The 23,784-nt window shown below is 59.0% G+C and overlaps 2 protein-coding genes across 3 annotated transcripts in view; one reads left to right on the forward strand and one right to left on the reverse strand.

Annotated features, from left to right (window-relative positions):
* Positions 1–15,532, reverse strand: part of CFAP99 (cilia and flagella associated protein 99) — a 36,049-nt gene extending 20,517 nt beyond the window's left edge. Inside the window, exons 1-4 of the mRNA XM_055435027.2 lie at positions 15,323–15,532; positions 10,064–10,190; positions 1,732–1,876; positions 603–697 (exon numbers count right to left, since the gene is read on the reverse strand). Of these exons, the coding sequence (XP_055291002.2) occupies positions 603–697; positions 1,732–1,876; positions 10,064–10,174 (351 nt within the window). The 5' untranslated portion in view covers positions 10,175–10,190; positions 15,323–15,532. The remainder of the gene's footprint in view (positions 1–602; positions 698–1,731; positions 1,877–10,063; positions 10,191–15,322) is intronic.
* Positions 15,533–15,720: 188 nt separating this feature from the next.
* The window catches only part of ZFYVE28 (zinc finger FYVE-type containing 28), a 100,086-nt gene continuing 92,022 nt past the window's right edge, over positions 15,721–23,784 (forward strand). For both annotated transcript variants that reach the window (XR_016037485.1, XM_055434842.2), the window contains exon 1: positions 15,721–16,138. Coding sequence is in view for 1 of the 2 variants with exons in the window: in XM_055434842.2 (XP_055290817.1) it covers positions 16,100–16,138 (39 nt within the window). In the remaining variant the exon portion in view is untranslated. The remainder of the gene's footprint in view (positions 16,139–23,784) is intronic.

Consider the following 23,784-nt stretch of genomic DNA (forward strand, 5'->3'; position numbering starts at 1 on the left):
GGCTCTGCCGCTCAGCTGCTGTGTGATGTCAGGTTAGTTACCAAACCTCTCTGGGCCTCTGTTTCCTCAACTGCGGGATGAGTGCCTATAGGAGTGACCTCACCCAGTCCCTGTGAGGGTGGACCAAGAGTTGCTCGCAGAGGAAGCCGGGCACACAGCTGCCCCGCGGGAGTGGCCGGCAGAGGGCAGCAGGCCTCAGGCCCATTCAGGGTCCTGCTGGCCCTGAGGCCCCGGGCATCCCAAGCTTTCCACCTGCGTGAACAGGCGGCCAGAGAGACAGCCTGGGTGGGGCAGGGGGTGGGCGCCTGCAGGTGCCCTCTCGGATGCTGCCACCCCTCAGGACCTGCCCCCCACAAGCCACACAGCCCCTCCTGCAGGGAGGAAAGGCTGCCTGGGGCTGGGAAGGTTCCAGAGGCTTAGACTACAAACAGTCAAGGACTCCTTGTCTTGACTAACAGCTCACATCCAGCAGCGACCACCCGCCAGACCGTGAGGAGCAGAAACCAGACTCCCCGGGCCTGAAAAGGGCGGATTTGCAGCAAGGAGAAGCAGGGGCTGGGGTCTGAGAACAGAACCCAGGGCTGGGGGCTGCAGGCGCTCACCTTGCACACCTTGTGGACGGGCTGGGACTGCACGATGTCACAGAAGAGTTGAAAGCCGAGCTCCTCCAGCTGGAATGCGGCCAAGTAGCAGATCACTGTGGGAAGAGGGCGTGGGCATGGGGACCAGGACGCTGGGGTCCCCGCCTGCCTGGTTTGATCCAGGGAGAGGCACCAGGGGCTAAGGGCCTGACAGGAGCAGCGAATAGAGCCAAGGGCGCCGCCTCCCTCAGGCAGTGTGACCAGAGGCGCCCACTCCCTCGGGCCCATGGGAAAATGACAGCCTGATATAACAGTGCCAGCGATGGGGGTGCGGGGGGTGGGGAGAGTTCCAGGGCCTCAAGCACTTGCAGGTTGGAGTAGCTCATTGGATACATTTCCAGAAATTCCAAAACTTTTGGGGTAAAAGTAAAGCCATCTTGCATTTCAGTTTGTGAATTCTGAGACTGGAAGCCGCTGGACTAGGGGGCGGGGGGTCAACAGCCCAGCTCTGGCCCGGGCATCAGGCCCCTCAACCCCTCACCTCTGTCTCTGAGCTCCCTGCAGTCCGACCCCTCCCTCCCAGGCAGGGCCATCGAGGCTGGACCGCCTTCCCCCACTCGGGCGCTGGCCACTCTGCCCACGTTGTCACCACACCCCATGAAGGCAGCACTGCACAGCACGTGCGGTCTTAGCTCCCTGCCGGGGATCGAACCCACGCCCCCTTCATTGGCAGCCCAGAGCCTTAACCACTGGACAACCAGGGAAGTCCCCAAATGCCTCCTTTTACTGAATCCCTTCTGGGACTGTCCAGAGGACAGCCAGGACGCCGGCTCTGTGTGTGGTCCTCAGGTCGTGGGGCCAGGAACTCAGCTGCTGATGGAGGCCCATCCTGTCACCCAGACTGGCCTCCAGGGCCACCTCTCCCAGCCAGGCCAGCCCTCCCTCTGAGGCCTTCAGAGGCCTGGCGGTCGGCACGCCTGGAGTCTGTCTCCATGTCAGTGAGCGGGGAAGCACAGCCCCCTGGCCGCCCATGCTCCGGCAGCTGGGAGGACCTCAGAGGGCTGCTGGGGGAGGAGCTCGGTCGCTATCGAAGGTCTGGCTCGCAGGGACCCGTGGGCTCCCCTGGCCGTGGCTGGGCACGGGCACCTACCCTCGAAGAGGCTGTAGTCGGCCCATGGGCAGAGCCGGCCGTCCCGCACGTAGAAGGCGTCCACCACAATGGTCAGCAGCTTGCGGTACTCCAGGCACCCGGACAGGATCTCCATGATGAACGCCTGCTTCTGGGGGCTCAGCGTCTGGAGGAGAAACAGCCCGGGGAGGGGGCAGCCGCCTCCAGACGTGGAGGCCCCAGTGCCCTACAGTGGGGTGCATCCTGGCCAACCCTCTGACCCCGCGGGTCCTCCCCCAGGAGTTGGTCCCAGGGCGGAGACTGTGAGGGGAGCAGAGACAGAAATAAACATGGAAAAGGGCCCCGAAGGAAAAGCCCTGTGTGACCCCGCACAAGCCCTGTGTGACCCCGCACGTGTGAGGAGCCAGATTCCCAGGACAGGAAGTAGAAAGGTGTGTGGGGGTGAGGGAGGGGAGAGAGAGGGTGGAAGCTGTTATTTGACGCAGAATTGCTGTTTGTGAAGGTGAGAAGGTTCTGGAGACAGACGGTGGTGATATTCACACACGAACGTACTTAATGCCACTGAACTGTATTACATCATACACCTAAGAACGGCTAAGACGGTAGATTTTATGTCATGTGTATTTCACCAGTAAAAAAAGAGCAAGCTCCTATGAAGTTTTCCAAATGAATGATTTAAAAAATTACACCCCCCCTGGCAAAAAAAACCCCACAAAAACCAAGCAATGAAAATCTCTGGCAGAGGGAATTCGTGTCAATGGAGACTGACTCTTCTCCATTTACTCTGAAACATGTTGGGTTTTGTAACCTGTGTGTGTCATGGCTTACGTATTCAAAAAACTAAGTTTCGACAATAAGAAAAAAAGAACATGTACTGTAGCCAGTAGGGCTTCCCAAGTGGAGTAGTGGTGAAGAACACATCCACAAATGCAGGAGGCATAAGAGACGCCAGTTTGTTCCCTGGGTGGGGAAGATCCCCTGGAGGAGGGCATGGCCACGCGCTCCCGTATTCTTGCCTGGAGAATCCCAGGGACAGAGGAGCCTGGCGGGCTGCAGCCCAAGGGGTTGCAAAAGAATCAGACACGACTGAAGCGACTTAGCACTCACTGTGCCAACACAGCAGTGAGCAGGGCTCGTGGGGCTGGGGCTGGGATGTCTTTCCTGAAAGCAATTTGGAAATATGTTTCAAGGGTCTTGTATTTCCCACACACTTCAACCCAGTAACCACACTTCTGGGACTCTAAGGAAACCAGACAAAAGGCAGAAAATATCCACATACGAGATGCTCAGGGCAATGGCACGTGCAGTGGCAAAAATGTTAACAGCCTGAATGTCAACGCAGGGAGTCAGATACAAGCTCTCCATGCTGTGGAGTGAGATACAAGCTCTCCATGCTGTGGGTGAGTGGGACGCAGCCATTACCATGATGCTCCTGGAAGACTTAGAGTGAGATGGCAAATACTTAATGCCGGATTCTTATTCACTGTGCCACCAGGGACGTCCTGAATTTTTACTGTCTATGAGATTTCCATACGTTTACTGGACATTTACTTGTATTTCTCTTCTGTGAATTATCAATTTATATTGTTGGCTAACTTTTTCTATTGGGATATTATTTTTCCCAACCATTTTTAGGAGCTCTCCGTAGACTGAGGGAATCAACATGGCCATTAGTGTGATAGCTATTTGTTATAAGCTTGTAATTTGCCTTTTAACTTTGTACAAACTTTTTTTTTGACATATGGATTGTAGAAGTTTTGCTTTGTTTTGAGGTCAAATCTGCCTTTTCCTCTGTGATTTCCTCCCTTGTGTTTATGCTAAGAGAACAGCACGGTAATGAGACCATCCCAGGGGTCCGAGATTAACCTGGACTTCCGGGAGCCCCGGCCCCCACCTGTGTCCGTGGGGCATCTGTTCTTACTCCCTCCCGGCCGCCCCGCCCGGGGGTCCAGGGGTCCTGGGTGGAGTCACGTTCGGCTGGGGAGGCACACTGGCGGGAGTGATGGGTGGCGAGGCAGGGACGCCCCCTCCTGCCTTGGCTCCGACACTCCTCTGCCGCCCCTCGGGCGCCTGGAGAGGCTTCTGGGCTCCTGACGGAACCGCAGCGGATGGGGCCACAACACCCTCCTTGGGCTCCTCCGCGACTTCTCCGTTATCTGCACTCGCCTCTGGGTGACCTTACACACCGTCCAGACCGACGCAAGCACATTTTGGCCGTGGGCGGGAGGGCCCACTCCCAGCTCCGTAAGCACCGCGCTGTTCCGCTGTTTCCCCGTGACGCTGTCCCCAGCGCCCCATCCCCGGGGCCCCAGCCGCTCTCCGTGGCCACCCAGCAAGTCTTTGTAAAGGAAAGTCAGATCGAGCCTGTGCTTGCTGGGATCCTTCTGAGGCGCCGCCCCCACGAGCCCCCGCCCACCGGGCTGCACTCCCGCGGCTCGGGCCACTCCCCGGAGGGACCTCTGCTCCAGCCCGGCTGTCCCCTCCGTCTGCAGGGTTCTACCCTGCACGCTTGCTCCCCATGCCCATCAGGCCTTGGCTCAGATGCCACCCGACCCGGGAGGCACCCTAGCCACGCCCCAGGGTCACCCGTGGCCCCTCACCTGGCAGGATCGCACACAGCTTACTGCCGCTCCTCCACTCCAGGGTCACCCGGGTGCTCAGGAGGGAGGGGGTGGGCCGCCCTGCCTCCGTGGGGGGCCGCGGGCACAGCCCGAGGGCAGGTGGGCGCACGGCTGGGCTCCTCCCCTCGCAGCACAACTGGGAGGGGCGGGGAGGGGCGGCCTCACTCAGGTCAGCTCCCATCTCAGGAGCCCGGACCCTGCCTCCCCCTCTCAGACTCCCCGACCCCCTGGCTGTGCCCACACAGAGGGCACCAGCCCCAGCTTGGCGCCAGGCACCCGCCTCTAACTCTCCGCCTTTGTCAGGGGAAGCCTGGAGCGGGAGCGGTGAGTCAGCAGGGCTGCTCGAGGGACGCCCTGAGTCAGCGCTACCCGCGCTGAGGCCTCCCGGCTCAGATCGCGGAACTCCACTCTGCATCCCCTCACACGCCTGGGTTTGGGGCGGTGAGCGTGTATAATACATCAGAGCCTGGAGCCTGCAGTCACAGGCCCGCGCCTGTCCACCCCAGGAGGAGGAGGCAGGGCTGCGCTGGGCCGGGGGGTCCGGGCAGGCGAGGCAGGACGTCTGGCCCTCATGCCAGGCCCTCACGCCAGGAAGGTCAAGCCGGGGGGTGGCGGAGAGGAGACGGAGGTCCACACGGGTGGCATGAAGGATGTTGAGCCCTAGACTGGTCCTCGTGGCCAGGCCAGCAAAGCAGGCAGGGCGAGGTCCGGGCCAGGCCAGCGGAGCAGGCAGGGCGAGGTCCGGGCCAGGCCAGCGGAGCAGGCAGGGCGAGGTCCGGACCCTCCTGAGGAGCCCTCAGTACTGGAGTCAGACGCCCCTAACTCTGGGCCAACCTCGGTCACTGAGGCCAGAGGGCGACCCCCACCCCAAGGGGTCTCTGAGCTCCAGGTACAGTCTTGGGCCTTGGTCACGTTCAGGGCTCCTGTGTCTGGGGACCCGGGCGGGCAGGGGCCCTGCGGGCAGGGGGACCAGAGACCCACAAGCCTGCCGCTGGGTCCACATGTCCAGCAGCGCCTCTGACAGCGGGTGCTCAGGTTCATGGGCCCTGCTTGTCTGTCGCAGCCCCAGAGCCGGCGCAGAGCTGGAGCGGGTTCCAGGGCCGGGAGGGCACCCGGACGCTGACTGTACCACAACCCAGGGTTTGTATCATGTCACCAAGACCCAGGGGCTCCCACTAATCGGTGACACAAAGACATAAGTCGGTTAGAAGAGAAGGAGAAGGAAACCGAGGCTGCCAGATGCACATACAAACCCTTCTCCCCTCCTTCCTGCCAGACAGGAGAAAGCTCTCTCGCTGGGGAAGGCAGTGCCCCCGGCTACAACTTCTCCCGGCCCCTTGCTGATGTGGCTCGTGGCTCCAATTGAGATCTGATGGCAAATTGCTAGGTGTGGTCTCCAAGAAACTTCCTGGAAAGTCAAGCAGATTCAGCTGGCACCTGCCTTATACTGTTTGCCTTCTCCTCTCCTCTCTGGGACCTGGGTGCAATGCTGGAGCAAGGCAGCCATTTTGTGACTACAAGGCAAGGGGTACATTCTAAGGATGGATAAGCAGAGAAGAAGGAGAATGAGTTCCTAACGATGCCACGGAGATGCTGGCACCCACCCTGGGTGGCCTGTTGGCCGACTGCTTCTTACATGAGCAAAGAAACCTCCGATTTCTTTAAGTCACCACTTTCCTGCTATTGCTGTGGTCAAACACCGTTTCCTAATAGACACGGGTCTGAGCAGGAAGGTAAGAACAAGAAATACTTGTGAAAATATAACAGGAGAAATGCTGATTGTAACTACACCAGTTGCCTTTTCCCACCTATTTCGTTGGCAAAGATAAAAACGTTTGTGAGCACATCAGATAAGCAGGGAGAGTGTCAATAGGAGATCTCTGTGTCAGGTCAGCTGGCAAGATCTCTTGAGGTCGTGAGGGCCAGGACTCTCTGTGTCTCTTGTGTGCTTTCCGGAACTTGACTCTGGGTGTGCCTGCCCAGGTGCAGAGGGACAGGGTGGTTAGGGACAGCAACAGACTGGAAACAATGATCCCACCCACAGGGCATGGTTATAGCGGTTCTTGCGCAGTCAGCGAAAAGGACGCTCATGGCTTTATGACAGGAAGAGGGAGTGATCCCCACGACCCCTTGTTAAGCGGGGAAAGAGAAGGGCCAGACTGTGTTTAATGTACTACCGTCTTGTAAAAGGCTTTAAAAACTATATATACTTATTGACAGCTTTCACATGTAAAGGTTATAGTTTAAACAAATATGTTTTCAGATCTATTATAGTACCTATGTGAGACAGGTCTGGACCGTCTCTCTGGATGGAGGTCACTGGTCTCCCGTAGGGACACCCACACTGCATACCGTATTGAGCCTTTGGGTTTGGGATCTTTGATCCAAAGTACATCGGGTATTTTTTAAGACACCCATTGAAACAGAAACCCCATCCCGAGCCCAGGCTTCCTCTCACACTGTGGACCAGATAGTGAAACGAGGCCCCGGGGCTGGCCACCGCACCGCACCTCTTTCCACCAGGGACCTGGGCTGTTTCCAGGCTCCGTCCACCCCGGCCGTCCCCCAGCCTCTTGCACAAGTCCCTTCCCATCCCCCTCGCTTTGCCCCTGGCTGGGGGCCTGGCCTTTCCCCACCCCGGGCTGTGGGCTGTCTGATTGGGCCCCTCTCCCGCCGGCCCTCTCATGCCCCAGCTCAGAACTCGCCTGCCCTCCTGCCCACGGTTTGCTGAGAGGTCTCCTAGACTGACACCGTGCTCTCCTCCACCTCAGCCTGTGATTCCCTCCTCCTCCTCCCTCCTTTGGGGCTACTCACGCCTCAGGGCTCTCTGCTGCGCCCACCTCTGTCCTGCAGGCCCGCGTCCATCTCTGGATGTTCCTATGCCCAGCCTGTCCAGCCTGGCACCTGTGGTGCTGCGTGGCCCGGAGGAGTGATGCCCACGGGCTCCAGGAAACTGTCCCGTCAGCCGCCCCCCCCCCAGGATGCCCTAATGAAAGGTCACTTGTTCCAATGAGAGTTTAACCAGCTGGTGGGGGCCAGAAGGGCCCAGGGCATGAGGGGGCAGGTGGGACGCGCCCCCCGGCTCCTGCTCCTCCCTGAGGGCAGGGCCTGCCTGCCTCGTCCTTTCTCCCGCTCTGAGCCCACAGCTGCATCCCCAGGGCCACTTCCCCCGACACCGTAGGCAGGCATCTGGAGAGGCTGCTCCCCACGCTTCAGCCCCGCCTCGGGCCCGGTGGTGCTGCTGGAGAACTTTCTCTCGATGGCAGATGGATCCCTTTCAGATCTGAGACCAAATCTTCTCCCACTGACATATGCTGTCTGTGCAGGAATGCCATCGGGACTGGGGGCTGGGGAGCAGTTCGATGTGTGTGTGTGTGTGAGGGGAAGGATCCCCAGGCTGCTGTCTGCAGAGGGAGAGTCCTCACACCCTGCCCCACTCCACTAACAACCTTTCCCTGTCTTGACATGATGAATATCTGCAAAGAACAGGGTCTCCAAATAAGGTCACATTCACAGGGATTCCCTGGTGGCTCAGATGGTAAAGAGTCTGCCCACAACGCGGGAGACGTGGATTCCATCCCGGGGTTGGGAAGATCCCCTGGAGAAGGACATGGCTACCCACTCCAGTATTCTTGCATCGAGAATCCCATGGACAGAGGAGAATTGTGGGCTACAGTCCATGGGGTCGCAAGGAGTCGGACATGACTGGGCGACTTCACTTTCACTTTTCACAGGGAACTGGCAGTCAGGACGTCAACACACCTTTGGGGGGACCCAGCTGAACCCACAGCCCTGCCCTTCCCAGACTCTGCCGGTGGGTTTTTCTGTGCTGCGTTCCTCTCTGCCAGGTGGTGGTCTTGATCCCTGGTCGAACCAGAGCGGTGTCCTGACCCAGCTGGAAATAGGCTTGCTCTCCAAACTGGGTCAGACTCCAGTGCCCCCTGCACTGGGCCCAGGATGGCTTTCTGAAAGGGTGTGAGAGGACCAGTCACCTGGAGAAGAAGCTGCCTCTCGGTCCAGCGTGAGTACCTGCACCTGTGGAAGACTTCGGGGGCTGCTGGGCTGGGGTGGAGCGGGCGTGGTGCCTCCCTGGAGGCGGACTTGCACATGTGCCGTCATCACGCCATAGCCCACCAGGTGACAGCTTGGACTCACTTCCTATTAGTAAGCCATTGTGAAAGTGTTAGACACTCGGTCGTGTCCGAGTCTTTGCAACCCATGGACTGTAGTGCGCCAGGCTCCTCTGTCCGTGGGATTCTCCAGGCAAGGATACTGGAGTGGTAGCCGTTCCCTTCTCCAGGGGATCTTCCTGATCCAGGGATTGAACCCGTGCCCACTGCAGTGGAAGCACGGATCCTAACCACTGGACTGCCAGGGAAGTCCCATCCCAGAGTTATTTATTGTAACAAACCCAACTTTCAATAATGATTCTGACATGATTCTGGAGGAAGAAAAGCATTAACTTTGTCAGTTCCGCTGAGCAGTGAGGGATGCCGACAGGGCTTGCAGTGGGTCAGGACACCCAGGGGTCTTGCTGGAAACGTGGGTGGTGCTGGGATCACAGTAAAGAGGCCTTTCTGTCTTCAGTAGCTGTGGGTGAGCGGAGGGAGGCAGGGCAGACCGAGGGAGCAGCCAGAGGGGCGGCTGGTTCCAGGGACGCCAGCAAGGAGAGGGACCGCGGACGGCCTGACCTTGGCTGTGTTCATCCTTTCCTCTAAACGCTTCGGGTTTCGGGGGAGAGTTTGAGGGAGAGGAGGAAAGCAGAGGTGCGAGGGAGGGGGGCGCACCCCACACCCCAGTCCTTGAGGACGGCCGGGCTCCGGCTGGCAGAGACACCCTTTTCTGAACCACCCTGGGAGCAGCGGTCCCGAGGTTTCCCTTGTGAGACAGGCTTCGGTGTCCAGGCCTCCTGCAGCCTCTGCGGGCACCGCCAGGGCCCTCCCCACCCCAGGTTTTCCAGCGGCGGTGCCACAAGGGGGCTGATGAAGGCAGAGGGGAAGGTGAGTCAGTGGGCAGCCCGGGGGCATGGCAGAGGCCACCCCACTGCAGGTGTGAGGGCAGAGCAGCTCACGGCCCTCGTTAAGCCGAGGAGGGCCGAAGCTGGCACTGAAAAGCCGGTGGGGATGGGGGGCGCAGCAGGCCGAGTGTCCCCCCCCCGGAGCCCTTCTTTGGGAGCACGTAGCCTCCTCTGACACCCCGTCCACAGGGCCCATGCCCCGAAGTCCTAAAGGTGGCACCTGCGTCATCGCCTGGCCCTGTTCCTGGGCACCTGCCCTTGATGGATAGACCGACGGACACGGGGTCAGGTCACAGGGCGGTCCCCGAGGTGCCAGAGGGTCCAGACCCCGGTCCAGAGAGACTTCAGCCCAGAGTCTCTCCGCACGTGCGTCAAGGGGGGCCGCTGGACAGGGACCTCCGGGACTCGGGAACGAGAGTCCAGGAGCTCCTTCTGGTGTGGCCCAGCTGCCCGGTGCACAGCCCTGCCCTGGGCAGGAAGGTACCCCCGGCGGGTGGGCTGGGGAGACGCCTGCAAGGCTGGAGTGCGTCCATCTTCAGGGAGGACGGCCGACCCTGCACTCTCCCGGGTTATGGGCCACGCTCCTGGGTCGCGGCAGCCACCTTTGGCCCACTGGGAATCTCTCCTCGGGCCTCTCCAAGCGAAGGATGGGATGAGGCTGAAAAGCTCCCTCCACGGCCCTGCCTCGAGCCTCGAGCCCCCACACAGACCCTACCTGCAGGGAGGTGGCCGCGGCCTCCAGGAACTGCTCGGGAATGTCCTTCTCAGGCTGAAATCGGTCCAGGTGCTTCGTCACCGTTTCAATGCACTTCCCGTAGTAGGCCATCTTCCCCGGCCGGACCCTAAGAGCAAACCCAACAGGTCACACCCGCCGTGTGCCCTGGGCCGCCGGCCTGGCAGGTGCTGAAGAGCCCTCACCGAGCCCATGGAGGGTCCACCAGGGAGCCTAGCATGGCGAGGAGTGCCGGAGGAAAGTGGGGACCCCGGTGGGCATAAGTCCAGGCCCACCTCCTGGACAGCGTCCCTGCAGGCCTCAGGGAGCCCGGGCCCTGGCTCCCGATCGCCCACAGCCCCTGCAGCCCTCTCTGCCCACGGAGGGAGGGTCCCAGAATGACCCCTGAGGGAGGCCAGGCCAGTGTGGAGGCCCCTGAGTCCGCCCGAGTGTCCCTCAGCCCGGCTGGGGCGTGGTGACAGGTGACTCAGCAGTCCTGCTCAGGGCGGGGGGCACCTTGTCACAGAAGTCTGGGCCAAGAAGAATCCTCAGGTCTCCACGTTCGATACCCCCGCTTTAAAGGTGAGGTAACCAGCACCCTGGTCAGTGCTGAGGCGGTGGGGGACAGGGAGGCCCGGCGTGCTGCCGTCCACGGGGTTGCAGAGTCAGACATGACTGGGCTACTGAACAATAATGACAGCCAGCACCCAGGTCAGACGCCAGGCCTGAACATTCCAGAAACACAGCAGCTCCAGGAGACTGGCTCGCTCAAAACCCTTCTCTGGCAGACCCTTCAGAAGCTGCATGGGGTGGGATGGGCCCCCAGGATCTGGCTCTAATGGGTGACCCCTGCATTGTCCTCAGAGCAGGGTGGCCAAACCCCAGGAGCTCCCATCTCACCCCCCTTGGTTCCACGCTGACAGAGCAGCTTCTGGGTCACCCCGCAGCTGGCTTCCCGGGCACCAGCTATCATCAAGGCCGCGCCTCCCTCCACTAAGCTGGACCGGCTCCCAAGAGCAGCCTGCAGCCCTAGGTCCCACAGGTTGGAGACCGAGTAGAGAAACACTGGGGTTCACCAGTGAGAGGCCAGCCCCAGCCAATCACGGCCTACTGGGTGAGATCCCCCACCATCACCTTCAATGGAGCGGAGGCCAAGTGCCGTCAGACGCCGCAGGGAGCCTCTGACACCAAACATGGAAACAGAAACCTGCCGAAAAGGATGTTCAAGAACAGTGGGAATAACCCAGAAACAAACAACTACGCCAGCTCAGACAGAGGGAGAGAAAAGCCATTCACGAAGCATCTGGGGCAGAAGAGAGTTCTTGGGAATTAAAGTGTGACAGCAGAGTGGGAGACGTAAATAGGAGAGGCGAAGACAGGGGGCAGAAGAGAGAGCAGAGAGCAGGACAGGACGGTGTCGGAAGTGGGAGAAAAGCACCAAGAAGTCGAGAACCGTCCGAGAGGCCCGCTGTGCATTCCCACTGATGGGGGAGACGTAATACAGGAGGGTGCCCAGCATTGATGGGCGGGGCCCTGGAGGCAGGGGGTGAAGGGAGGGACAGGGCCGGGTGAGGGCAGCCCCAGGCCCCCGACAGCAACTTGGGCCCCAGGCCCCAGGGAACCCCTCTCCAGCCCTGAAGGATGATGGCTCCGGAGGCAGTGACAGGTCCTGGTGGTGCCAGCAGCTGAGTCCCCGGTACCCGTGGGTGATGGACAGGGAGTCCATGTCCCCCTCCCGGGCAGTACGCCCAGAAAGGGGCAGGCGTGGGACTGGAAAGCTGGAGGTTTTTCCAGGAAGGTGACAGCAGCGGGCAGGCTGAGGGCCCCCTCCCCGAGCAGTTTTTCGGACGCTTTAACGCCTAACCTCCTGGCACAGGGAGGGCAGTGCTGAGCTGCTGGGGGTCTGTATACCTTGGCCGTGCCCCACCCCGCACGGCGGCTTGACTGGGCCCTTTGGCTCCTGGGGCCTGCTTTGGGGCTGGCCCCCGCCGTGCGTGGACACAGAAGCTGGCTGGGGCCCCTCCCAAGTGGGGCTGGAGGAAAGGCCTCATGGGCCTCGGAAACGCACTGGAACTGGCCTGCAGCCCTGGAGGCCGCGTCTCAGGAGGGTCGGTGGATCCGGAGACAGGTCTGCCACACCCAGGGCCAGCCGCGTGAGCAAAGGCCAAGACCCACGAAGGCTCCGGGTGCCCAGGAGCTCCTGTCTCCACACCGGTCCTTGTAGCCAAGTGCTCCTGAGCTGCCGGCACCACCATGACCCGTCACCACCTTGGGGCGGGGGTGGGGGGCACCGGGAGGTCTGGGAGGGGCGGCCTCCGGTCCGTGGAGTCTCCTCCACTTCAGCCATCACTAGCACCCCCAAGGTCTCAGCTGCTGCGGGACCCAGCAGAGCTTCCTCAGCGTGGCCCCTCCTTAGGCTGGGGTCACAGTCCCTGGACTCTTTTCCATCCTTGCCCTGGCCCTGCCCGCTTGGGCTTCTCACTGGCTCAGAAGCCCCATCACATGTCTCTCCAGAAACCCTAACTTTCTCCTCTCCCTGGTGAGCTCCTAGGCGCCCCTCAGCACCCCATTCAAATGTCACCGCCTGTGAAGCCTTTCCTCCTCCCCACTTCGCTTTCCCCTTCTCTGTGCCTCCTCCAAAGTCGCCCCGACTTCCCTTAAGCTCCTGTGAGACCCTGGTGCAGGGTCTGCCTTGCCACCCCTGAGTCCCGTGCCCTCCCTCAGAGCGGGCCCTCAGCACCACCCACACAGTTGTCTGTGGAATGAATAAGGGACTGTACGCAAGGGTCGACCACGCTGAACGGTTCTTGGGTTTCAATCTGCTGTTTCAGTCACAGCAAGAGCTATGATCCAGAGAGAGACCTACCCAAAGACCACAGTGCTTTTTAAGCCTTGGCTTCCACAGGTTCTATAATTCAACAGAGCTCCGCTCGACTGTCCCGTTTAATTGGACAGTAACAGATGCCTCAGTGGCATTCATGAGGCAGGTTGCTGTGGAGGAGAGCCACCTGAGGTTGGGGAGGGGGCCAGCCTCTTCATCCCCAAGGAGCGTTTCCTGTCTGTGAGACCCGCTGAGGCCCAGGCTGGGGTCTGAGTCCTCGACCACCCACTCCACCAGATCCCGGAACTGCATGGACCAGGCGCCATGTCAACACGATAAAGGAAATGACAGTCGACTCCAGGGCTCATGAGGAAGTCCTGAACCTGGGCAAAAAGTCTATTTTTATGAAAGCAATGGAAGGATCAGTTTTTCTCCTTCCCCCGCACTGCGGTCACGTTGGGGTGCTGCCCTGGGACACGCTCAGCCTGGAGGGGCCAGGTAAAGGGATCCCTGCTGTGCCTAATGTGGGCAGAGAGAGCACGTGTGCATGTGTGTGTTTATGTATATATGCACGTGTATGTGTGTCTATGTGTGTATGCGTGTATGGGTGTGACTGTGTATGTGCACGTGTGTGTGTATGTGTTTGTATACATATATGCCTGTGTGTGTATAATGGCACCTGGGCAGGAGGGCTTTCCTCCCCTCCCCTCCCCTACCGTCTTGGAGCTGGAACATTCTGAAAATAGGATGACCTCAGGGGCTCTTTGGTGATGATGCAAGTCAAGGAGGAGCAAGAGAGCCATCCAAGCCCTCCCAGTCCAGAGAGATCTGGATGGAAGCAGTGAAGGGAGGGGCAGGGTGGGGGATACAGAGAAGAGGCCCCCGTTCAATTCTGGCTCATTGTCGGGCCTGAGGGCTCCTGGGGTGGGGAATGGGCACCCCACACCTGCCACAGAGGGCTGCCTGAAAAGGTGGACACTGGAAGAGGCACTTGAATTCTGCATTCCAACTGAAATTAGCCTAGGATCTTAGTCAAAACAGTCACAACTTTGGGTAGGAAATAGGTATTGAAGTTCATTCAGTTCCAATGCGTGCTTTATTTTATTGGTGTAAAACCATACATGTGGGTAAGTGAGATTTAATTCCCAAGCTTATTGTTTTCTTTATATTGATTTTAACTTCAGTAATCAAGCCGTGACTGTCTCATTTTTAAGGAAACTTTAAAGGTGGGCTGGACCAAGTCTCTTCTTATCAAATCCTTTACAGACAGAAATGAGATCACACGAGGAGATTTAAATTCCATAATCCCATCAGACACACACTAGTTCAACACTCAGTCACTAGAGAGGCGTAATTTACATAGATCCCAAATGTGTGCTAATTGAAATATATTCTTTTCCTGCCTTTAAATTCTGATTAAAGCCAGTCTCCTAAGGATTTCTGCTAAGTCATGCTCAGATGGCTTTGTTTAAAGTACAGACCCATGTGGCAGGTTTTGTTGGTTGCTTTTCAATATCCTCTCTTTCTTCCTCCCTGAGGACAAAACCCTGATTCTTAGTTGGGTCCACTGCTGCCTAACTGAAAGAGGACATTTCTTAGCCTTCCTGGCATCTGGGTATGGCAAGAAGTGGAAGCGTCTTGGAGACTCCAGAAAGTCTCCTTGCAAGAGATGGGCATATGCTTCCTCTCTTTTCCATCTTGCTGCCTGGACTCAGGAGGTGATGGCAGGAACTTAGGAAGCAATTCTGGACAATGAGGAAACATGCAAAGATGGCAGAAGAGCAAGTTAGAGGAACCCAGATCTCCCTGATGACTTTTGAGGGTGTCATATCTCCCATGATTTCCTCCCCATGGGCCCATTTTTTGGAAACATTAATAACCTTGTCTGGGTCACTATGACGTTTTGCATAAAGCTGAACCTAATCCTAACTATTGGGCTTCCCTGGTGGCTCATGGTAAAGAATCTACCTGCCAATGCAGGAGACCCGGGTTCGATCCCCAGGGAAGATCACCTGGAGGAGGAAATGACAACCCACTCCAGTATTCTTGCCTGGATAATCCCAAGGACAGAGTAGCTTGGCAGGCTACAGTCCATGGGGTCACAAAGAGTCAGATACGACTGAGCGACTAAGCACAGCACTAGTACTTAACAGATTCTCAGATTTTTTTGATTGTTTTTATGGATCCGAATTAGGGCACATTTGGGGGAAGTAGTGAATACGGGAGAATATCTTCTTAAACAATATCTCTTGTTGAGATGATTAAAAAAAAAAAAAGCACTGTTAACTTCAATCAAGGAGTTGGGAAGAAGAGAAGGTTAGCGAAAGCGAGACGGGAAGCAAGAAAGAACTAGCCTGCAGATCTAGGGGAGTGCAGGTGGGAGGTGCTGGCGCTGAGCGGACGAGCTTTGCCCCAATTTCATGCTGCCCTACTCCGCGTACCTGTTAGGCCCGCCGGTGCTCCGGAACCTCCCTTTCTCGCCACCGACCGCCGCACAGCAGTTGCCAGGGTCGGCGGGCGCGAGGGGGCTCTGGAACAGCAGTGGGTCCCGCCCTCTGCACTTCTGCTCCGCCTAGACCTCTGCAACCTCCTGGGCAGGAGCGGTGCTGGGATGCAGTTGGACCGTCGTCACCAAGCAACCGCTGCACGCTCCAGGGCCGTGGGCGGGAAGACTACAACCCCCAGAATACACAGCGCCCGCGGCGCCGCAGAGGTCGCCCCATTTAAGAACCTCCCCCCCCCCCATCCACCTCCCCGCAATGCCCGTCGGGACTTGTAGTTCTCGGCGCCGCAGGGCGCGCCGGGTCGCCGGCGGGGGAGCGCGCCTCGGGCGGGGCGCGGCGCGGCGCGCGGATTGGGCAGCCTCGGCGGCTCGCGGCGGGGCCGGGGGCTCGCAGCGCGTCGGCGCATGTGTGGCGCGGGCGGCGGTGGCCGGTGGAGGCGCGGGGTGTCAGTGAGCGGGGAGGCGCCGGCGCCCCAGTGCCCGGTCCGTCCGCGCGTCTGTCCGCGGGTCCGCGCCGCTCTCCGAGCATCTTCCGGCCGCGCACCTGCCCTCGCACCTGCCGCCCGCCCGCCCGGCGCCCCCCGGGTCAGCGCGGGACCCCGGCCCGGCCCGGCCCCGCGTCCGCCCCGCGCCGCAGCCGGGGCCAGGCGCAGCGCTGCGGAGGTGAGGGCCGCCGGGGTCGGGCCGGGCCGGGCCGGGCCGGGCCGGCGCGGCGATGATGAACAGGTTCCGAAAGTGGCTGTACAAACCCAAGGTGAGCGCTGCCGGGCAGACCCTCTTCCCGGCCGGGACCGGCCTCTCCGCGGTGCCGCCGACACCCCTCCGGCTACTCGGCGACTTGCAAACGCGGTCGCCCTCCCCCCACCCCCGACTTGCGCGGGGCCCCCACCCCGCCTGCTGCAAACCCCTCCTGCTCTTACAACCCGGGTGCACTCGCTGCCGCGCCTGCCGGCTGCCAGAACCCGGCCCTCGCGCTTCCTAGTCGGGTCCTGCGTGTGCCCGGCTCGCATCTCGTGGTGGCCGGCCCGCAGCCCGAACAGACCCCCTCTCCTCCTTCTCCTGGGTTCCGGAAGGACCTCTCCAGCCCCCCTCGCTACAGCGGCGATGACTCCTGCGTTCCTCTTTTGCGCCCCCTCCCCGTCATCCTGGACCCGGAATGTGCCTCCCACCCGCCCCCCTGCAATCCGAAACGGAGCCTCTCTGCGTTTCCCCCAGGTTCTAGAGCGGGCCCTCATATCTGTCTCTTTCCCGGGTCCCAGAAGGACCCCTCCTTGCCTGTGTCCAGAGCGGGTCCCCATCCCACTTCCCGAACCAGGACCGATCCGCGCCTGGCCCATTTGGCGTGCGTATCCTTGTCCCGTGCCCACCCTCGTGCGCTGAACCCAGGGGATACTCCTACCCGCCGGCGGAGGGTGAGTGCGCCCGGGGCCGCAGGCTCAGAGGGGCCGGCGGCGAGCTCTTCCCGGCCCGGCGCCCCTCCCTGATCGTGGGTCGGGGTCTGGGCAGCGTGCCCCGCGCCGCCCTCGGCGGCTGCGCCAGTCGCACTGCGGGCGCTGCGTCCCTCGCCGCTCGCCCAGAGCTCGAGTCCGCTGCGGCCAGAGCTCGTCGGGGTGCGGCGGTGCGCCCGAGCCGGGTGCGGGGTTCCGGGCGCACCCTAGACTTCCCGGGGCCTAACGCTGGGGGACCGGTGCCGCGGTAGGGCTGGGGCGCTGGGGTCTTGGCTGGGGGCGGGGGTTCTTGGTCGGGGTGGTGCCAGTGGTCACCTCTAGGAGCCTTGGACATCCACAGTGGGGCTGAGCGACCCCAGGGACACCCTCACCCCAAGGCTGACCACTTCTCTGGATCTGGGTTTTCTGACCCCGGAGCGGGGGTCGTATCTCAGGGTCGGGGTGAGGGGACGGTCCTGAAATCGGTGGTCTCCTGGCGCCCTTTTGGGGTCAGCCGCCGTCTGTTGGGCACCCGAGGTCTGGCCGCGAGTTCAGAGACCACAGGGGCTCCTGCGTCATCGCCCGCAGGGTCGCCGTTGGGTTGAGGGTTGAGGGTGCCTGGGGCCGCCCCTTGCTCGGCCTTGCCCCACCCACCCCCGGGGGTGGGGAATTCAGGTTCTCTCCTACTCCAGCGGCTGCAGCCCTCCTCCCGCTCATCTTCCCACCTCCCCGTCGGGTCACAGCTGTGTTGGCCTCGTGCTGGGGGGACCCTGGTGCCTCCCGGTGCTGCCCGCGGTTTGGGGCCTCCCTGCCCTTGGCCGCCTCCGCCCAGCCCTCTTCTTACTGCAGTCCCCCCACCCCCACCCCCAGCAGCGGCTCTGATCCTCCCGGTTGGTGCTGTGTTGGTGGCCAGGGGAGGGGAGCCGCCTCTGAACACGATGTCTGTACAAGGAGTGGCTTTTTGTTTGTGTGACTTCTGTCCCCAGTTATGGAAAAACCAAATAGACTTTCAGACAGTCACTTTGGCGGTGGGCAGCAGAACCATTTTTCAGTGGGATGAAAAGAGACAACGTATCATGGTGACGTTCTGCTATCTCTGAAAACACTTTGTTAAGGATCCTTTCTTCAGGCAAGGCTGTGGAAGAGGCCTTGTTTCCAGGGTGGTGGTGGTTCTTCGACCCCATGGACTGCAGCACGCCAGGTTTCCCTGTCCTTCACTATCTCCTGGAGTTTCCAGGATTGCCTGACTGTATCATATTGTTGGAAGGGATGGAAAAGAAATGCGGTCACTCTGTTTCATCTGCAGCTGAATAATTCCAGTGGCCCTCCCTGTTTCAGTTTAGGGAAAAGTCTTTAGAAGTGGGAAATGATTCTGGCCTTGAGATTGTGCCCCAGAACTGAGAGTTGAGTCCCTAGTTTTCCCTCTCTGCAGGCAGCTCTGCGCTTCCAAAGTCAGCCCTGGGGCTGGGCAGGGCCAGGTGGGGAGTCCGTGAGTCAGCCTGCGCCCGAGGAGGAGCTGGCCCCGCTCCTTCCCTTAATGTGGTGTCTTGGTCTATTGTCTGACCCTTGGACTCAAGATATCTCTCTGTCTGAGACCTTTGTGTTTGCCCTGAGGCCGTCAGCCCGAGCCTGGCAGTCCCTTGTTGGACTTCTGTCTTTGGGGTTAAATATCTTGATTATTTGAAGAGTTGGAGGAGGTTAGGTCACCCCAGTAGCTTTTCATTTTTCAAACCGAAGCTCCTATTTTGGCCTTAGATTGTGAACTGAAGTTCATGCTTTCCCTCCCTTTGGCACAAGTGAGCAGGAGTCAGTCCTGGGAGGCTTCTGGGCCTGGAAGAGTTGAAGTATTAAATGCTAGGTGTGGGGAGTTGTGTCTGAGAGAGGTTGCTGCCTGTCGTGAGGGTTTCTGCCACCGTTGTGTTTGGATAGATATGCAATTCAAACTGAATTCTTGATTTAGTCCCTGCTTTGGTTTAAAACCGAACACTGAGCTTCTTGTTCATCACAATGCAATGGGAAACATTCTGAAAGCAAAAGTACTCGTTGTTCCTGTAGTTCTGGAAAGCATTTGGAAATGCTTCAAAATATTCTTATATGACGCTTACGGTTTCTGATGTCTGAATCATGAATAGCTACCTAAGTTGAATGACAAACCAGACCAACCTGACGTATACAACGGTTATTTGCAGGTTCTCATACTTCCCTTTATTTTCTTTAAGGCGGTCTTTTAAGAACTATTGTGATTTTTCTTCATGGAAGGTGTTAGGATTTCTAAGTGTCTTAACTTTTGCTTAGGGAGAAACTTTCCAAGAAAGAGTTAACTCTAAGAACGTGAAATATATTGGAATACTGGGTCTTCATTTTCATCAGAAGTCTCCCTACTTGTGTTTCATGCTGGGTTAGAACTTTCTTCCTGATCCCTGGTGACTGGCCTAAGGGGAGAGATCCCGGCACGGCACGGGGTGTGGGGGCCTAACCGGACCCCTCCCAGTCTCCTTGGCAGCCGTCAGGGAGCAGTGCTCCGGACGCACTGTGTTTTCCATCCTTGGGGAAGAATGGATTGGCGGGTGGGTGGTGTTACCAGATGGACGGGGGTTCCCACGCTCGGCCGTGTACCCCGCGAAGAGTTCTCTTGTCTGCATCCCCAAACAACGTCTAGGGGGTGGGGTCATTACTTTCCTTATCCCCCGCTTCTTTGTGGGGAAGCAGTCGTTGTAAATACAGAGCTTTCCTGAGTGAGTTTATCTGGAAACTTCATGTCAACATTTTGGGCTCGGTTCAGGGATGAACTGGCCTTTTCCAAGAGAAGCTGAGAAACCTGGGTGTGTGCGCTTTGTGAAAGAAGCCCTTTGCGGAGTTGCCCTCTGCCTGCTGCGGGGCTGGCGGGTGGGGGTGGGGGCGGTTGTGTGTAAGGCTTCCCACCGTGGCTGTTGACCCAGCTGGGTCTCGGTGGGCAGTGAATGTCCAGAGCCCCGCCAGGGGCCCCTCCCTGTTTCCAGAGCCCAGGCCCCCCTGGCTGTGGGCGGTGGGCATGGCGCTGCCTGGAGGGGCCATCACTCTGCCCCTTGACCCCCAGGTGGAGGGGGCCCTGCAGGTATCAGCCCAGCCGGGCCCAGGGCTAGAACAGGCCTGGGCTTGCATCTGCATGGCTCTGTTGTCCACGGACATGAGCAGCCACTTGTCCTTGGGGGGCTCACCCCCATGGTGGCCAGGGTGAGGGCACCCCCACTGACAGCAAAGCCTCAGGTTCAGAAGCATGGCGGGAAGGGTCACAGTGGAGGCAAGAGAGGTGGTGGTTTTCCCATGACCTGAGTCCTGTCGCCCCAGGCCCTGCACGGAAGCGTGGCTGTGACTGTGGCCGTGACCGCGGCCAGACACCCCAGCAGCACCGCCGCGTGCCCCACTCGGAGCACGGCGAGGACACAGATGGGCACGGACGCAGCTCCAGGGCTTGGGACGTCAGTGCTGACTTGCTAGCTGGTTCTTTTCAGCCGATAAATCCTGAGTGCCCAGCTGCGGCCGCTGCCGTCCTGGGAGCAGCAGGTCTGTCTCCCGGAAGGTGGGGGCGGGGGGAGATGCTGGAAAGCCAGGCGGTCTGCCCCGGCCAGCAGGGGCTGGCCGGGAATGGGGCTCCTGAGTCCCAGAAGGATGCTGGGCGGTGCTGAGTCAGAGCGCTGGCCGGGCGGGCGCACCTGTCTCTGAGTTCAGAAGGTGCGGGCCCCGCCCCCGGCTCTGGCCGCCCCCCAAGAACCATCCTTCTGATGCGGGCCAGCCCAGGCACACGGGAGGGCCCGGGAGTCCCCTTGCCAGGGAGGCTTGTGGCACCCGCGTCGGGTCTGGTGGGGGACTCAGTGGGCGGCTCTCGTCTCACTCCCCAGGCTCGGCTGCCCTTCATCCATGGCTGGGGGCAGCGGGGGGCATGTGGGGGCCGCACACGCCCAGCCTCATGCTCCCAGCGCTGGCAGGGAGGTGAGGGACTGAGCCGCAGATGGGCCGCGAGCATCAACTTCTGTGCCTGCTCTGAGGTCATCGCTCAGAGCTCTGCGCTTTACCGTCAGCACAGCAGCCTGTTTCCGGGAAGCTTATGATCCGGTTTCTGTTAAATGGGCGAGTCACAGGCAGGGAGCCTGGAGCTTCGGCTAATTGCTGTCTGGCCTTGGCGTCCAGCGGGCGGTGGTGGGGTGTGGGCCGGGGAGGGGGTGGTGGTGGGTGGGGCTGGGCCTTGGTGTACTGCCCCCCTCCCCCCACCCCGTGAATGGGAAGTGTGTTGGGTAATTCCGTTCGCCCCTCTGCTGGAAGGCAGGTGACGTCAGCAGGGCCTCTCACTCAGACTGCTCGGAATCCCCAGAGCACAGGCAGTCTATTCCTCCGCGCATGGAGGCACCCCTGCACGACTGGGTGGTCACCTGCAGATTTTGAAGGCAGAGTCTTGTTGGGTGTGATAACCTCAAGCAGCCTCAGCCCTGGAGGGTGTGCCGTGTGCCTGCAGAGGTGGGCACAGGTGAGCTGACTCCAGTGCAGAGACGAGCAAATGTCTGCAGTGTTGTGGGTGTTGGGGTCCCTCCTGTGTTTACTGCCCAAGGTCTTTGCTGCCCGCCTTGGCTCATGCATTTCCACAGTGTTGAAGCCACAGATGGGGTGGCAGGCGCCTCACCGCACCCCCCCCCGCAGCCCTTCCTGCGGTGGGGGTGATGAGACCAGATAGGTGGAGTTTGAGGGGGCCATCTCTGCCTGAGGTTCACAGTGATGGCCCAGGAAGCAACCTCTGCCATCGTCGGTGGAACTTGCAGGTGGGGTCGGAGGTGCAGGGTTGAGACAGAACTGTGTGTGGAGGGCTTTATAGGGTCCCAGAGGCCCATGTGGCTGCCAGTTACTGCTGCCGGGTCACTCTGAGAATGAAGCTTCTCAACAAGGGCCCCCTTTCCTTTGGGTGCTCAGCTTCGGGTAGGAGACCCTGACTTGCTGTCCAGCGTCCCGTGGTCTGGTTACCTTCACCCTCCCTGGTGGCAGAGATGCTGCCTGCCATTTGGGTACCCCTCCCAGGTGGGAGTCTGGGGGCTTAAATTCAGCCAGTGTGGGCCTCCGTGGGGTCCACCATATCAGGCCCAACCCCAGACCTCTTGAACTATGATCCCGTGGATGTGGCCTGAGTCCCTGTTTCCTTGGCTGGAGGCTCAGGACCCAGTAGAGGACCCCAGAGCCATGGGAAAGGGAAGGAGTCCGGCACTAGGGCTGGCGTGAATGACAGCTTGGGGTAGGTCTCTGTTGCTGAAGGCACCGAGGCTTTGAGGGCTCTGGTTAACAGTTCGATTATCCTAATGCGGCCTTTCTTACACGTGAGGTTAACTTGCTGGAGCCATCACGGGGGCTAGGATTGAACCTCGGTCTGTCTGACCCCAGGCCTGGAGCCCATATGCAAGCCATCCTGAGCGGTGTCTTTCCTGTGGGAATGAGCGGTAACTGTCATCGGTTTTTGCGTGAGTCCCACTTGGTGAAACAATTGCTTTTGTACTTTTTACAGTTGGATTGCAAAGAAACTTGGACATTGATGGGCAATTCAAGTGTTTGAAGGAGGAAAACAAAAATGAATGGATTTTTTTCCACCCATCTGAATAGATTAACCAGAAGTAGAATAGAGCGTTTCATGTTATGGTGATTTATGCAGAGTAGTTGGTTAAGATGAATGGAATGTTTTTCTCCTTCTTACAGTAAGGATTTTGAAGCTCTTCCATTTCTCATTATTCTGTGCTGGGTGGGGACAGGGGGATGTTGTGGACACTTCCCAGGGGGCTCCCTTCATGGCTGAGGGGTTTTTTTGAGCTATGCATTGTTGTTCAATCGCTAAGTTGTGTTGTGTCCAAGTCTTTGCGGCCCCATGGACTGCAGCACACCAGGCTTCCCTGACTGTCATCATCTCCCGGAGCCTGCTCAAACTCATGTCCATTGAGTCGGTGATGCCATCCAACCATCTCATCCTCTGTCGTTCCCTTCTCCTCCTGCCTTCAGTCTTTCCCATCATCAGAGCCTTTTCCATGAATTGGCTCTTTGAATCAGGTGACTGAAGTATTGGAACTTCAGCTTCAGCATCAGTCCTTCCAGTGAATATTCAGGGTTGAATTCCTGTAGGACGGACTGGTTTGATTGAGCTCTGCTTGGGGGCTCTGTAAGTCTCTGCTGTGGTGGGGTTTGTTCCAGCCAACGCTTTCCCCTTGACAAACCACCCCCAACCATGGGGGTATACTGGCTGGGTTCCTGGGGAAAATGGGTTAGCATGCCCACTGTGGGGGTGATGTATTTAGAACAGTCTTTTTTTTTTTTTTGCATTTTCGATTGTTGGGTATGTTTTCAGTTGCTTTTAGGGACATTGTAGTTAATAAAGTCTAAGAGCAGAATCAACTCCTAGATGTCGATACATTGAAGAATTGTACATTCGTGTTCACAGTGACGTGAACAGCCAGAAAGTGGAAAGAGCCCAAACGTCCACCAGCAGTGAACCGGTAAATATACTGGGGCTCATGCCCACACGGGAGCACTAGTCAGCCACGAAAAGGGATGAAGTACCTAGCGCAACACGGGTGAACCTTGAACCCTTACACTGAGTGTGAAGAAGCCAGGCCCAGGAGGACGGAGAGTGCGTGGCTCCGTTTATGTCCAGGAACGGCAAGTCCGCTGAGACGGGAGGTGGATTGGTGGCTGCTGGGTGGGGCGGAAGGAGCAGTGACGGCCTGAAGGTAGGGGTTTCTTTGGGAAAGTTTTAAAACTGGAGCGTGGATACACTGAATGCCCCTGGATCACACAGTTTGAAGTGATGCCTTGTAGTTGTATGAATTTCACTTCATTTGAAAAAAAGAAATTTTTGGAGAGTTGTTTTTTTTTATGAATTGTATTGAGATAATGAAGGGAAAAGGTGTTTTGCAGTTGAACAGAAAGATGCTCGGGTCCACGTTTCTCAGGGGCCTTGGTGTCCTGGGGC

The sequence above is a fragment of the Moschus berezovskii genome, chromosome 5, assembly GCF_049115385.1.
Source record: "Moschus berezovskii isolate FMDL1 chromosome 5, NW_MosBer_1.0, whole genome shotgun sequence".
In the NCBI taxonomy this organism is placed as follows: domain Eukaryota; kingdom Metazoa; phylum Chordata; class Mammalia; order Artiodactyla; family Moschidae; genus Moschus; species Moschus berezovskii.